At 37.9% G+C, this 15,452-nt stretch overlaps 1 protein-coding gene across 1 annotated transcript in view; it reads left to right on the top strand.

Moving 5' to 3' along the window:
- Positions 1-15,452, top strand: part of KCNH8 (potassium voltage-gated channel subfamily H member 8) — a 396,752-nt gene that overhangs the window by 280,881 nt on the left and 100,419 nt on the right. Inside the window, exon 8 of the mRNA XM_077130036.1 lies at positions 2,701-2,898. Coding sequence (XP_076986151.1) covers positions 2,701-2,898 — 198 coding nt within the window. The remainder of the gene's footprint in view (positions 1-2,700; positions 2,899-15,452) is intronic.

Here is a 15,452-nt window from a genome sequence, read left to right as displayed (position 1 = left end):
TAAATTCAGATGGCATCTCTGCTTCCTGATTCTTACCTCTAAGTCTTAACTCTCTTCCTACAGTGCTAAATAAACTCACCAGTAATAATTTTAAAAACACATTTTATTTACTTTTGTGATATCTCTTGTTTATCTTGGTGGTTATCTTTATTTCTAAATCTTTTTCCATAAGGGACTAAATAGGCAGTTTTTCCATTTTGTACTTTCTCACTTCCTCCTTCCCCTCACTTAAAATCCTAGGGCAGGGCTTTTAATCTGGGTCCTTGGTCCATGCAAGCATGAAAGGGCCATGAACACCTGCAAATATATACAAAACTGTGGGCGTGTCTAGATATGCATTTTTTCTGGGAAAACGAACCATGCCTTTCTTCAGATACAAAATTGGGTATATAACTCCTGGAATTTTAAGAACTACTGTGCCTGGATTTTCTCCCTCACTTATCTGTTAGTTAGGAAATGCTAAAATTGTATCACAAGTCACTTATGGGCTCTACTGAATAAAAGCAGTCCCCACCTTCTTTTTCCCATTAAAATCTATGGCTGACTACATATTTTCCTCCTCCTGTTCTGAATGTCAGGCCTTCTCTTACAATTTAAGTAACAGAGGAAAGAGATAGAAAGGAGACATTAAGCACTAAATCTCTCACCGAACCAGTGCTTGGTATTTTCTTTGTGTGGCATCTCATTTTTAATGCCACAGCAGCCCTACGAGCTAAACAGTACCCCCATTTTTACAAATGGGAAAACTGTAGCTCAAAAAAATTAATTATTCCTTTAGCAGCATAAATTCCCCAGTCCGGGTTTGAATCTGTATTTGATTCAACAGCTGAGTCCTTCCATGAAGCCTCTTCAGCCAGGGTAAATGGTCACAGCTTACTAAGGGCATCACCTTTCATAGCTCTTCCATTTGATCACTGTTCTCTATCCCTCAAAAAATATTTTCACTCATCTGTGCATAAGCCTAGTATGTGTGTGTTTGTATACTTACAAATGTATGTGTTGATATGGCTGCTTCAGTATTGTCATTATATATCTCATACCATCACAGAGGGCAAGGGCCATATGCATATTCATTCACTCACTTTTTAAAATAACATTTATTAAATCCCACGATTATTGGGTACTTTTGCTAAGTTCTCAAACAGTGGCTCTCAACTCTAGTTTAATGTTAGAATGTCTCGCAAAAAAGTTTAAAAAGACCAATGCCTAGGATCAGCATGAAGAATTCTGATTCAATTAATATGCACTGGAGTTTGGGCAGAAATGTTTAAGAGGTTTTTCCAGCTGCAGCCAGCATTGAGAGCTGTCATTCCAAAGTAGTGGTTCTGAGAACATGTCAGAGAGGCAAATTCTCATCCCTTCCCTGGAAACTTCCAACCTACTGTATAAGAAACTCCAGCAGTTGACCCAGTGATCTGTGCTTGCCATGCCCCCTTTATATTTCTGCTCCCCACTAGAGGTTGAGAAACCTTCTCTGGAGACACCAGATTAATAAGGCCCAGTACTTGCCACTAAGCATTTCTCTTTAGTCTCAAGGAATTCCCAGTGGTTTCAAATTTGCATGTTCATTATCTAACACAGTAATGCAATCTATAACTTAAGCTGATAATGAAAGTATTATTATTATTTAAAAAATGTAATGGTTTTTCCTGTATTCCTGGGCAGCCTTTAAATGAAGTGTTTTTGGTAAAGTAGTGCTCGGTGAATGGCATCCATTCACAAAAATCTTGTGACATTGTGGGTCAAGCTGCATCATCTTAGTGTTTCATAATGAGCACATATGCACACATACAGCAAAGGAGAGGGGGGATTTAAAAATATACAATCTTAAAGGGAAAAACATTTCCAATAAAGTATTTTAAAACAGCCTTCGTGATCTATTTCCTTTTAAGATAATGCAATTATTATTAATATCACATTCCCTATTTTCTCATCTTTATTAACATAGCCTTCTTAGCTTTATAAGGGAATACTAAACCTATAATAAATTGCACATACAAAAAATTGCACATACCTAAAGCATGTAATTGAATAAGTTTTGACACAAATATATACCAGTATCATGAAACAATTGTCTGGAGGCATCCAGTTCTATACAAGTATCTCTTAGTGACCCAAGGTTCTCCATCTACCCCCAAATGGCAGCATGAGGTTGTAGAGAAAGCCTCCTGGGTAAGGTAGGATGAGCTTAGATGTAAAGGGCAACTAGATATTAGTCCAAGTGGATAAGAAGGAAAGGGTTATACAGGATGGAAATAACACCCCATCTCACCCATCTGAAGTCTAGAATCTTGTGTTTGTTGTTATTCGTCATTGTGTAGATTTCACTCATTGAAATTCCCATTGAGAAATGAGCTTGCTGGCTAGGGAGATGTACCAGACTATTACTGAGATTAGCACACCCCGTCTGTACTCCTGTTATCAGTTTTTTGCATTGAGGTGACCTGTTTAGCTTTGGAAACCAGTCCACTCTCAAGTGCACGTTTCTCTTCTGTGTATTTTACACCTTGCTTAAAAGTGTGTTTTTCTTTTACAGCAGGGGAATCTAATCCCTTGTCTTTAACTCCCTATTATCTCTTTTTCTCCTTTCCCCTGAGCAAATTATGATGTCCCTGCATGTTCATTTTATCTATTGCTTCAACATTGTAATATGGGGACCAACTTTTCAGTCTTAAATTCTCATTCTCTCCTCCATTGCAGGTTGGCTCCATGAGCTGGGAAAGAGACTGGAATCACCATACTATGGCAACAACACCTTAGGGGGCCCATCAATCCGAAGTGCCTACATTGCGGCTCTGTACTTCACCCTTAGCAGCCTCACCAGCGTTGGGTTCGGCAACGTCTCTGCTAACACAGACGCAGAAAAGATTTTCTCCATCTGCACCATGCTGATTGGGGGTGAGGGACCATCTTCTTTTATACCGAGAGCAAAAGACAAGTATCTGCCAAACCACCCTTGCTGTATTTGCTCGGTCTTTAAGCAAGATAGAGAGAAATTGATTGGCACTGGAAGATTCAAAATCACTAATTAGGAAATTAAGGACAAACATTTTAATCCACCTATAGATTAGCAATAAAAGTCTGTGATGTGAGAGAATTCCTTTTTCTGGGCAGCAAGTAACCACTTACCTGATGCTTCGTTTTGAAAGGACAGGGACAGCTATTGTTTTCTGAACGTGCTTATTTATCTATTGTGTTTGTGGGTTACGTGAGTCCCAGGTACATATTTGAAACTCCATTGCATAGCCCCAAACAAGTCAATGGTCTCACATTTTATTAAAACTAACGTAGCAAATGAAGGATGTTTGGTACATCGCTTGGTGAAGAACAAAATTCCAAACAACAACGAAAAGACAATACAATAGTAACAGTTAGCACTGATTAATTGTGTCTGTGCTTCATTCTCTGTGCTAAACATTTTAATACAATATCTTGGTAATAATTCTTAAAGTAAATCAATGGGATTGGCACTATTATTCACCCGTTTTACAAATATGAAAGTTATTATGGCCCCTGATCTCCAAACTGACCTTTTTAAACTTGGCTTTGTAATGCTGGGGTTCAGTCTCTGCAAACTCATTCTTCTTTATCTGCTGGCTTCAAGTTGCTCTTGCCAGTTGGACATGCTAGAGGGAGACTGGAAGGCAGAAGGAGGGAAGAGGGGCCATCTGCTTCTGGTGTGCATGCTCAATCTTCAGTGGCTCATCCCTCCCCAGCAGAAGTTTCCAGCCTTCAGCCTCTTTTAGGCATTCCCAGATTCAGCTTCAAAGGGCCCGGCAGAGGTCCCTGCTCAGCTGAGGATGCCCCTCATTTGAAGTGAGAGTCCCTTTCCTCTGGGCTCCTAGGTTCTGATAACATCAGTGCTTCCCTTTGTGCCTCCAGCTCCAAGGGTGGCAGCTCCTTCTGGAAGTTATGACATCCATGTTACCTTTGTACTCCCTTTTTGTTCATTCAACCCTCCAGCGCCAGGGAAACCAATTCTTTATAGCAAATTTCCTGTTTAAAATATTTAGAATGATTTCTTTTTTCTCAACCTCATAACTGATACAGAGCTGATACGGTTACTCATACTTTTCAGAAGACCAATTAATAAAAAGTAACTTTCCCAGTGCTTCACAAACAGTAAGTAAAAGAGGATAGGTCTGAACCCAAATGTAAACTTACTTCTCCCTTTAAATACAAAAATAGATTCTTACTGAATTGCAAGCCTGATGCCATGGAGAAGTAGGAAATGTGGATGTCGGGTATCTGTCTGGACCAAGTAAGCTTTCTTCTTAGACCAGAGTTTTATTACCATTTTATGCCCCACAATAGTAATTTTATGCTTCCTGGCATGGGAGATGTGACATGAGTATGTGCAATTTTAAGCAGTTCATCATCCAGCATATAGTGCAATCAAAAAAGTATAAAAGTAAACCTTCTGTATTAGTTTGCAAATGCTGCTGAAAGCAATATACCAGAAATGGAATGGCTGTTAAAAAGGGAATTTAATAAGCTACAAGTTTGCAGTTCTAAGGCCATAAATATGTCCTAAGGTATCCAGAGAAAGATACCTTGACTCAAGGAAGGCTAATCTGGGAAGGCACGTGGCTGGCATCTGCTGGTCCTTGTTCCTGGTTCCATTGCTTCCAGCTTCTGACGCCAGTGGTTTCCTCTCTAAGAGACTGTGGACCTTCACTTAGCTGCTCTGGGACTAAACTCTGAGTTTCATCTCTCAGCTTAGCATCTGTCAGAACCAAAGATTTCTTCTCTTCAGGTTCTGGCTATTTCTGTGAGTCCTTGCTTAATAGTCCTTGCTATTTCTGTCTCGATCTTCCTGGCTGTGAGATTTCCCCAAAATGCTTCCTCTTTTAAAGGATTCTAGTAAACTAATCAAGCCCCTCCCTGAATGGGTGGAATCAGATCTCCACATAATCAAAAGGTCATGCCCACAATTGGACATGTCACATCTCCATGGAGATAATCTAATCAAAAGTTCCCTCCTTACCGTATTGAATCAGGATTAAAAGAAACAGCTCTCCCCACAAGATTGGATCAGGATTAAAACATGGCTTTTCTGGGGTACATAATAGTTTCCAACCAGCATACCTTCAAGGAGCTTATGCTTCAGCTGGGAGGAGATAGGCAGTATTTCTGTGGAAGGAGTTTTAATAATACTAGGCAATAAATACTAATTGTCAAATCAGTTAGATAGTTCAGAAGTGAAGCACTGAGAAATGAGTACAGGGATTGGGAGAATTTCTTGGAAAGAAAGGCAGTGCTTATAGAAGAGTTGCTGAACTGGCATGCTGGGGCTGCAGTGACTGTAACAGCTCTTGGCAGTTGTAAAGTATTAACAGCCTGGGGAGCAGAGAACAGGGAATCTCATTTTTTGAAGTGTTACAGTGTGCCAGACCCCGTGATGGCTGTTTTATACCTAGTGTTATGACTTATATAATTGCCACTCTTCTTGTTGGCCCCTGTTCCAGCCTAGCAAAATGGTAAGCATTTTGCAAATAAACACAGTTTATACTTATACTTATTTACTATATGTCCGCGTTTCTTCTTCAGATGGAAATTTTAGGAAATGATAAACTTAAGGCTTAAGCCTTTGATCTTTGAAGAATTTTTTAAATAACTGAGCTTATTCTCTATTGGTCTTCCTGCTGTATTATAAGTGCTCCCCCATCAGATATTGTTGAGGCATAAACTGTCCCCTGCCTTTCACTGCAGGTAGAAGCTATGGTGGTCACAAGGCCTAAAAGATATGGGAAATAATCTGATAATGACACTTCATCATTTGTTAAATGTTTATTGAGCAAATTTTCCTGGCGCAAACCCAGTGCTGTTTGTTTTGTAATTATTTGAAATTATTAATACTCCATTTTACACATAAATAGACATGTAGTGAGTTTAAATATTAGGATTTACTAAGGTCTGGCAAATTTTTTTGTAAGATATTCATCTCATTATGTTCTATAAATTGATGTTATTCACTTAATTTCTATAAATCTATCACAAATAATTCATTTTTTGCTTCTTTAAAAAATATTTTTATTGAGATATGATCACACACCATATAGTCCATCCAAAGTATACAATCAGTGGCTCACAATGTCATCACATAGTTGTGTATTCATTTTTAGAACATTTGTAGCACTCCAGAAAAACAAAAATCTCATACATTCCGTACCCCCTACCCCTCCCACTCATTGACCACTAGTATTGCAATCTACCCAATTTTTTAACCCCTTATCCCCCTTATTATTTATTTATTTATTCTTTTTTTTTTTACTCATCTGTTCATACCCTGGATAAAGAGAGCATCAGACACAAGGTCTTCACAATCACATGGTCACGTTGTAAAGGCTATATAGTTATATAGTCATATTCAAGAATCAAGGCTGCTGAAATACAGTTCAACAGTTTCAGTTATTTCCCTTTAGCCACTCCAATACACCATGAACTAAAAAGGGAGAGCTATATATAATGCATAAGAATCACTTCCAGGATAGCCTCTTGACTGTAATCTTTCAGCCCCTGAAACTTTATTTTGTCTCATTTCTCTCTTCCCTCTTTTGGTCAAGAAGACTTTCTCAAGACCCTGATGCCAATCCCGCCTTATCCCTGGGAGTCCTGTCCCACATTGCCAGGGAGATTTACCCCATGGGAGTCATGTCCCACGTAGTGGGGGAGGGCAGTGAGTTCATCTCCCAAGTTGGCTGAGAGAGAGAGAGGCCACATCTGAGCAATGAAAGAGGTTCTCTGGGAGTGACTCTTGGGCACAATTATAGGTAGGCCAAGTTTCTCCTTTGCATTCATAGGCTCCAAGATCCAGGACTCAGCCTTTGAATTGGTTGCCCCCCAACTTGTGAGAGTATCAGGAATCCCCAAATGGGGAAGTTTAGTATCTCCTCCATACTTCCCAGTCCCATAACGAAACTTTGCAAATACTTTTTTATTCTCTGCCCAAATTACTCTGGGATGTATCAGGCATCACACTAACCTGTATAGACCAACAAGATCTCCTGCCCTATTCAAGAGTCCATGTAATTATGATGTTTGAATAAACTGACCATACAAGTTAAATCAAATAGTGTACTACCAATGACATAAATTTTGTACCAAATAAACATCTCTTTATTTGGCCTTGCCCAGAAGTTGAAGTTTTAAAATATAGAGCATAGCATCCTTTACCCTGTGTTCTGATTTACTTTAATCCTATCCAAATCAGCTTTATTCATATCTCTAGTCAAGGTCTGATCACTTTTTCAACTTTTTTTAACAGTTGCTATATGAAGTAATGTTGACTTTCATAGCTTCGGAGCTCTAACTCTGTCTCAGATGTCACACAAATACTGGAAATTCCAGGGAATGACCGGATTATATACAAATACTCAGCATGTCAGAATTTAGGAATAACAGTTACAACTCATGAATAGATGTAACTGTGTTAAGATCTTACAATCTATGAACCTTTACAATAGGCCTCAACCTAATAACCCATGCTCTCAACTTCAATTCTCAGAGTTTGTATATTATAGTTAGTCCATATGAGTGAGGTATGAGAATATTTGTCTTTTTCTTTCTGACATTTCACTCAACATACTGTCCTTAAGGTTCATTCACCTAGATGCATGCCTAACAACTTCACTCCTTTTTGCAGTTTCTCAGTGGTCCATTGCATGTATACACCACAGTTTCCTCTTCCATTTCTCAGTTGTTGTCCCTTTAGGCCACCTCTACCCATTGCAGATCGGGAACACTGCCACCATAAACACCAGTGTACAAATGTCCATTTTTGTCCCCAAACTTGGTTCCTTCAGCTATATATCTAGAAATGGGGTTACAGGATCAAATGGCAACCCCACCTCTAGCCTCCTGTGGAATCACCACAGTGCCTTCCAAGGGGCTGGACCACTCTCCTTCCTAATCAACAGTGAATAGGTACATCGCTTTCCTACATTTTCTGAGCACTTGTAGCTCTCTGTTCATTTTTTAAACAATTTTATTAGCACATCATACAATCCGACCCAAGTAAAAAAATCAGTGGCTCCCAGTATAATCATATATCCCATGCCTTTGTCACCACAATCTACATGAAGACATTTCCTGTTCTTCCACAAAGAATCCCATACCTCTTCCTCATATCCCCAGCTTATTGACATTTAGTTTTGGCGTATTGCCTTTGCTACATCCAATGGAAGCAGATTATCATATTACCATGTTACTGCTAACTATAGACCCTGACTTGCACTGATTGCATTTTTCTTGTATACCAGCCCATTTTCAACACTTTGCAATGCTGGCATTCATTTGTTCTCCCTCATGCAAAAACCTTCTTGTATTTTCACATTTAATCACCACATTGTCCACTCTAGGCATTCCTAAATTATACTGTCTCAGTCTTTATGCTTTGGTATCATACATGCCTCCAGCCCTTCTCCCTCAACCACACTCACATTCATTCATTTAGTCTTTATATTATTGTGCTACATCAGATAGTATTGTGCTATCCATTTCTGAATCGTTACAATCAGTTCTGTTGCACATTCTGCACTGTAGTACCAAATCCCAATAGCTATGCACCTTCTATCTCCTGATAACCTGTGTTCTTAACTTTAACTCTCAAAGTTTCACTCATTAATGCTAGTTCATATTAGAAAGACCATAAAGTATTTTTCCTTTTGTTTCTGCTCGTCCACATTGTTACATACTTCATCACTTTATTCTACCTTACAGTTACATAATATTCCATCATATGCATATATCACAGCTTGTTTAGCCACTCATCTGTTGATGGACATTTGGGCTGTTTCCATCTCTTGGCAATCGTGAATAATGTTGTTATAGACACTGGTGTGCAAATGTCCATTTGTGTCCTTGTCTTCAGTTCCTCTGAATATATAACTAATAATGGGGTTACTGGATCATATGGCAATTCTATACTTAGCTCCCTGTAGAACCATCAAACTGCCTTCAAGAGCGCTTGCAATATTCTACATTCCCACCAACAGTGGATAAGTGTGCCTCTTTCTCCACATCCTCTCCAGCAATTGTCATTTTCTATGTTTTGATAATGGCCATTCTAGTGGGTGTGAGATAATATCTCATGTTGATTTTTCCCTAATAGCCAGTGAAGTTGACCATCTTTTCATATGTCTCTTAGCCATTTGTATTTCCTCTTCTGAAAAGGGTCTGTTCATTTCTTTTGCCCATTTTTTTAGTTGGGTTTTTTGTCTTTTTGTTGTTGAGCTGTAGAATCTCTTTATATATTCTGGATATTAAACCCTTATTTGATATGTGGTTTCCAAATATTGTCTTCCATTGTGTAGACCACCTTTTTGCTTTCCTGACAAAGTTCTTTGATGCACAAAAGTGTTTAATTTTGAGGAGACCCCATTGATCTATTTCTCTTTTCATTGCTCATGGTTTGATGTGTAAGGTCTAGGAAACTACTTCCTATAACAAGATTTATAAGCTATTTCCCTACATTTTCTTCTAAATGTTGAATATTCTTTTTTTGGGGGGGGGGATGGGGCGGCAAGGGCAGGCTCTGGGAATTGAACTGGGTCTCCAGCATGGCAGGCAAGAATTCTGCTGCTGAGCCACCATTGCCTGCCCAAAGTTGTATGGTCTTAACTCTAATGTTTAGGTCTTTCATCCATTTTGAGTTAATTTTTTAATAAGGTATGAGATATGGGTCCTCCTTCATTATTTTGCATATATATATCCAGTTCTCCAAACACCATTTATTGAAGAGGCTGCTTTGTCCCAGTTGAGTTGGCTTTACTCCTTCATCAAAGATTTGTCTGTAGATAGGATGGTCTATTTCTGAACACTCAATTCCATTCCATTTGTCAGTATATCTATCTTTATGCCAATATCATGCTGTTTTGACCACTGTAGCTTTATACTTTGCTTTAAAGTCAGGTTGTATGAATGCTCCCACTTCATTTTCCTTTCTCAAGACATTTTTAGCTATTCGGGGCACCCTGTCCTTCTGAATAAATTCGGTTATTGGTTTTTCTATTTCTGCAAAGTAAGTTGTTGGGATTTTAATTGGTATTGCAGTGAATCTATAAATCAGTTTGGATAGAATTGGAATCTTAACTATATTTAGTCTTCCAATCCATGAACACAGTATGCCCTTCCATTTATTTAAGTTTTCCATAGTTAAATGGAAATTCCTACAATTTCTTGTAGTTTTCTGTGCATAGTTTTTTTGTGTGTGCTTATTAAATGTATACCTAAATATTTGATTCTTTTTATTGCAATTATAAATGGAATTTTTTTTTGAATTCCTCCCCAGATTACTCATCACTAGTGTATAGAAACATGACTGATTTTTAGGTGTTGCTCTTGTACCCTGCCACTTTTATTGTACTCATTTATTAGCTTTAGTAGTTTTCCTGTAGATTTTTTAGGACTTTCAAGATATAGTATCATGTCATCAACAAATAGTGAGAATTTTACTTCTTCTTTTCCAGTTTGGATGCCCTTTATTTCTTTTTCTTGGTTAATTTATTTGGCTAGAACTTGAAGCACAATGATGAAAATAAGGGTGACAGCAGTCATCCTTGTCTTGTTTGTGGTCTTAGAGGGAAAGCTTTCAGTCTTTCCCCCATTGAATATGATGTTGGCGGCGGGTTTTAAATATTCCCTTTAACATGTTTAGGAAATTTCCTTCTATTCTTATCCTTTGAAGTGTTTTCATCAAGAAATTATGTTGAATTTTGTCAAGTGCCTTTTCTGCATCAATTGAGAAAACCATGTGGTTTGTCCATTTCGATTTATTGATGTGATATGTTGTAGTAATTGATTTCCTTGTGTTGAAACAGCCTTGCATACCTGGAATAAATCCCACTTGGGCATGGTGTATAATTCTTTTATGTGTTCCTGGATACTATTTGCAAGTATTTTGTTGAGAATTTTTGCATCTATACTCATTAAAGAGATTGATCTGTAACTTTCTTTACTTGTGTATTTTTTTTTTTTTTGGCATTGATATTAGGGTGATGTTGACTTCATAGAATGAGTTAGGTAGCTTTCCATCCTCTTCAAATTTTTTGAAATGTTTGAGCAGAATTGGTACTAATTATGTCTTGAATACTTGATAGAATTTACATGTGAAAGCCATCTGGTTCTGGACTTTTCTGTTTTGTGAGCTTCTTGATGACTGATTCAATCTCTTGTGTTTAGTTTCTTGTGGTCATCTATTTCTTCTCAAGTCAATGTTGTTTGCTCATGCTGTTCTAGAAAGTTGTGCATTTCATCTACGTTGTTTAGTTTATTAGCATATAGTTGTTCATAGTATCCTCTCATTGCCTCCTTTATTCTGTGAGGTCAATGGTTATGTCTCCTCTCCCATTTCTGATTGTATTTATTTGCATCCCCTCTCATTCTGTCTCATTTTTTGCCATCCGAGCTAAGGATCCATTGATCTTATTGATTTTCTCAAAGAATCAATTTTTGGTTTTGTTGATTTTCTCTATTGTTTTTATATTCTCAATCTTGTTTATTTATGCTCTAATTGTTATTTCTTTCCTTTCGTTTCTTTTGGGGTTAGTGTGTTGTTCTTTCTCTACTTTTCTCTAGGTGAAAAGTTAATTCTTCAAATTTTGCTCTTTCTTCTTTTTTAATATCAGCATTTAGGGCAATAAATTTCCCTCTCAGCACCACTTTTGCTGCATACTGTAAGTTTTGATGTGTTATGTTTTCATTTTCATTTGCCTCAAGATATTTACTGATTTTTCTTGTAATTTCTTCCTTGACCCACAGGTTGTTTAAGAGTTGTTTAGCCTCCTTATATTTGTGAATTTTCTGGCCCTCTGCTATTATTGATTTCCAACTTCATTCCGTTATGATCTGAGAAAGTCAATTACAAAACACTCTTTTTATTGAGACTTGCTTTTTGACCCAGCATGTGGCCTATCCTTGAGAATGATCCATGAGCACTTGAGAAAAAATGTGTATCCTACTCTTTCAAGGTGTAATGTTCTGTAATTGTTAAATCTAGGTAATTTATCATATTATTCAAAATCTCATTGACTCCCTGTCTAAATATCTTATCCACTGGTGGGAGTGGTGATTTGAAGTCTCCATTTATTATTATTGTAGGGGTGTCTACTTCTCCCTTCAGTGTTGTCAGTGTTTGCTTCATGTATTTTGGGGCACTTTGGCTTGGTGCAAAATATTTATGTTTGTTATGTCTCCTTGATGAATTGTCCCTTTCAATAATGCATAGTGTCCTTCTTTGTCTCTTTTAATTGTCTTACATTTGAAGCCTAATTTATCTGATATTAGTATAGCCATACCCACTCTTTTCTGGTTGTTGTTTGCATGAAATATCTTTTTCCAAACTGTTATTTTCAATCTGCTTTTGTCCTTGGGTCTAAAGTGAGTCACTTGTAGACAGCATATAGGTGGGTCCTATTTTTTAATATATTCTTCCAGTCTATGACTTTTTATTAGGGAGTTTAATCCATTAACATTTAATGTCATTACTGTAAAGGCAGTACTTTCTTCTATCATTTTGTCTTTTGGATTTCATATGTCATATCTTATTTTTTTCTTGTTTTTTTTTTTTACCTTTACTGATAGTCTTCATTTCTACACTTTTCTCATAGCTCTCTTTCCTACATTTTCTTATTTGCCTGTAGTGATCCCTTTATTATTTTCTATAAAGTAGTCTCAGTCACAAATTCTCTTAGTCTTTATGAAAATGTTTTAAACTCTCCCTTATTTTTGAAGGACAGTTTTGCTGGGTACAAAATTCTTGGTTGCCAGTTTTTCTCTTTCAGAATCTTAAATATATCATACCACTGTCTTCTTATCTTGATGATTTCTGTTGAGAACTCTGCACATAGTCTTATCAAGCTTCCCTTGAATGTGATGGATTGCTTTTCTCTTGCTTCTTTCAGAATTCTTTCTTTGTCTTTGACATTTAACAGTCTGATTAGTAAATGTCTTGGAGTATGTCTATTTGAATCTACTCTGTTTGAGGTAAGCTGTTTGCTTCATGGATCCCCAATTTTCTGTCTTTCATAAGAGATGTGAAATTTTCAGTGATTATATCTTTTATTAGTCTTTCTCCCCGTTTTCCCTTCTCTTTTTCTTCTGGGACACCCATAACATGCATATTCATGTGCTTCATGTTGTCATTCAATTTCCTGAGACCCTGCTCATATTTTCCTATTCTTTTCCTTATCTATTCTTTTGTGTGTTAGATTTTATATTTCCTATTGTCTAGTTCACTATTCCTTTCTTCTGTCTCATCAAATCTGCTGTTACAGGTCTCCATTGTGTTTTTCATCTCTTCTATTGTGCCTTTCATTCCCATAAGTTCTGCCATTTGTTTTTTCAAACTTTCAGGCTCTTCTTTATGTTTACCTAGTGTCTTCTTTATATCCTTCATCTTTTTTGCAACATCATCCTTCAACTTATTGATTTGATTTTTGATGTGATTTTTCATGTTGTTCAAACATCCTTAATTAGTTGTTTCAACTCCTGTATCTCATTTGAAATGTGGGTTTGTTCCTTTGGCTGGGCTGTGTCTTCAGTTTTCCTAGTTTAACTAGTATCATTTCCTAGTATAACTCATTATTTTTGCTGGTGATTTCCTTAATTAGTTTATTCCAGAGGTCATTTTCACTCTTTTACCTAGGCTTTTCTTGTTTGTTGGCTTAGTTCTCTATCTGTTCTTTAGCATTCAGTTCAACTTATTCTATATCTGTAGCATAGCTTGTGTTTAATGCATCAGAAATTTTCAGTTCTTGTTTTTCTGGCTCTTGCCCTGCCTATATGGAACCTTTATTTGAGGAGGGTCACCTCTGATATGATCGATCTCAGTCAGATTTTCTGAGACCTTGCAGGCCTATGTCTCAGGTAGAGGGTGTAACCAATGTCAAGTTTCCCTGAAGGTGAGACCCAGAAGATTGTCAGACATTCCTATGAAGCCTCTAGACTCTGTGCTTTTCCTCTCCTTCCCAGCATGTTGTGCTTGTCTGCCCACAACTTCCCACCAGCTTAAAGTGATGCAGAGCCTTTATTTCTCAGCAGCCTCTCCCTGCCAGTGGTGTGGTTGAGAAAGAGGCTGAGGTAGAAGGTGGCCTTATATTGCTTCTGTTTTCCAGTCCCTGTGTCTTGAATTCCCTAAAGGAGAATCTCTACTTGAGCTGGGCCCCAGCCCCCTTTTCTTGTGGAAGAAGATGCATCCTTTAAGAATTATCCCCTTTACCTGACTAGTTACTTTGTCTCTCAGTAACTTAATTTTGCCCTAGCCTGAGGTAGTATGAAGCATGAGAATGCTCATAGCTCTATCTAATGAGCTGTTAGAAAGTAAAAAGAGAGAGAGAGAATAAAAGACTTTTCAGAGCCAGACTCTAGCTCCCTAAGTTTGCCAATCAGGAGCTGGAATTGGTACATGGTTCTATGTGTCCTCAGGATCTATGAGCCCCTTTTCTTGAGGCCCAGCACTTTTCCAGTATTTTGTGCTGCCCAATTCAAAAAGCCTCTGTTGTCATTGTTGTTATTTTTTTCTGACCCCCTGCCCTCACTCTGCAGGACAAAATTCCTGGTTCCTTCAGTGCTTACTCTAGGCTTATCTGTGCTTGGGTCCTTTTTTCAGCAATCCAAATGTGTTAACTAATTCCACAATCGTAGCTTGTTTGAGGCTTCCTTGCTCCTTCTAGTGTCTGTTTCTTTTTCTCTCTGGAGCTAGTCAGCCAAGACTTTTGGGGTGGGCTGCTGACCTCCCACAGCCTGGAAGATGTACAGTTCTGTGTGGGGTCTCAGCCATTTCACCCATTCCAGGCTGTTGTATGTGTGTCTGGTCACCGACATTCCCCCAACAGTTGTTCCATTCAATTCCTGGCTATTTACTAGCTGCACTGGAGGACATTTCTTATAAAGAACAGTTTAAATTGTACATTACCATGGATACAAGTCTAGGGTATGGTTTTAAGAAACCCACACAAGGCTGATGAAATTGCTGATGGTAGGGACACAATATTTACTTCTAAAGTAAGCAGTAGGAGTGTTAAATGAGGCTGGGGACTGCCACAACCTCAGATTCTTACCTAGGGCAGAGGTGCTTTTGGGCTGTGTATAGATGAAGATGTGAAAACGCACTGAGTGAACCAAGCTGGGAGAACTCTGGAAAACCACCAGAATTTCCCAAGAGTTGTTTAGGCTATAGCTTTTATGTATATTAAGTTTCCATTTAAGATTATATCGGTATCTGTAATTAGAGACTGTACCATCCCTGAGATATGAGAAGAATGGGTAAGACTATCAAACAAAGGGCCTAAGCAAAGTAATGAAAGAACTAATCCAGGCCTAGACATATCTCTACAAAGAAAACTACAGATCATTAGCAAGAAAGTACACCAATGGCCTAAAATAATGGAAACTCATACAACGGTGATGGAAAACTCAAAATTATAAACATGTCAGTTATACTTAAATTAATC

The sequence above is a fragment of the Tamandua tetradactyla genome, chromosome 15 (assembly GCF_023851605.1).
Source record: "Tamandua tetradactyla isolate mTamTet1 chromosome 15, mTamTet1.pri, whole genome shotgun sequence".
Taxonomy (NCBI): Eukaryota; Metazoa; Chordata; class Mammalia; order Pilosa; family Myrmecophagidae; genus Tamandua; species Tamandua tetradactyla.
Note: the sequence above shows the minus strand (reverse complement) of the source record. Positions and strands in the feature narration are given on the sequence as shown.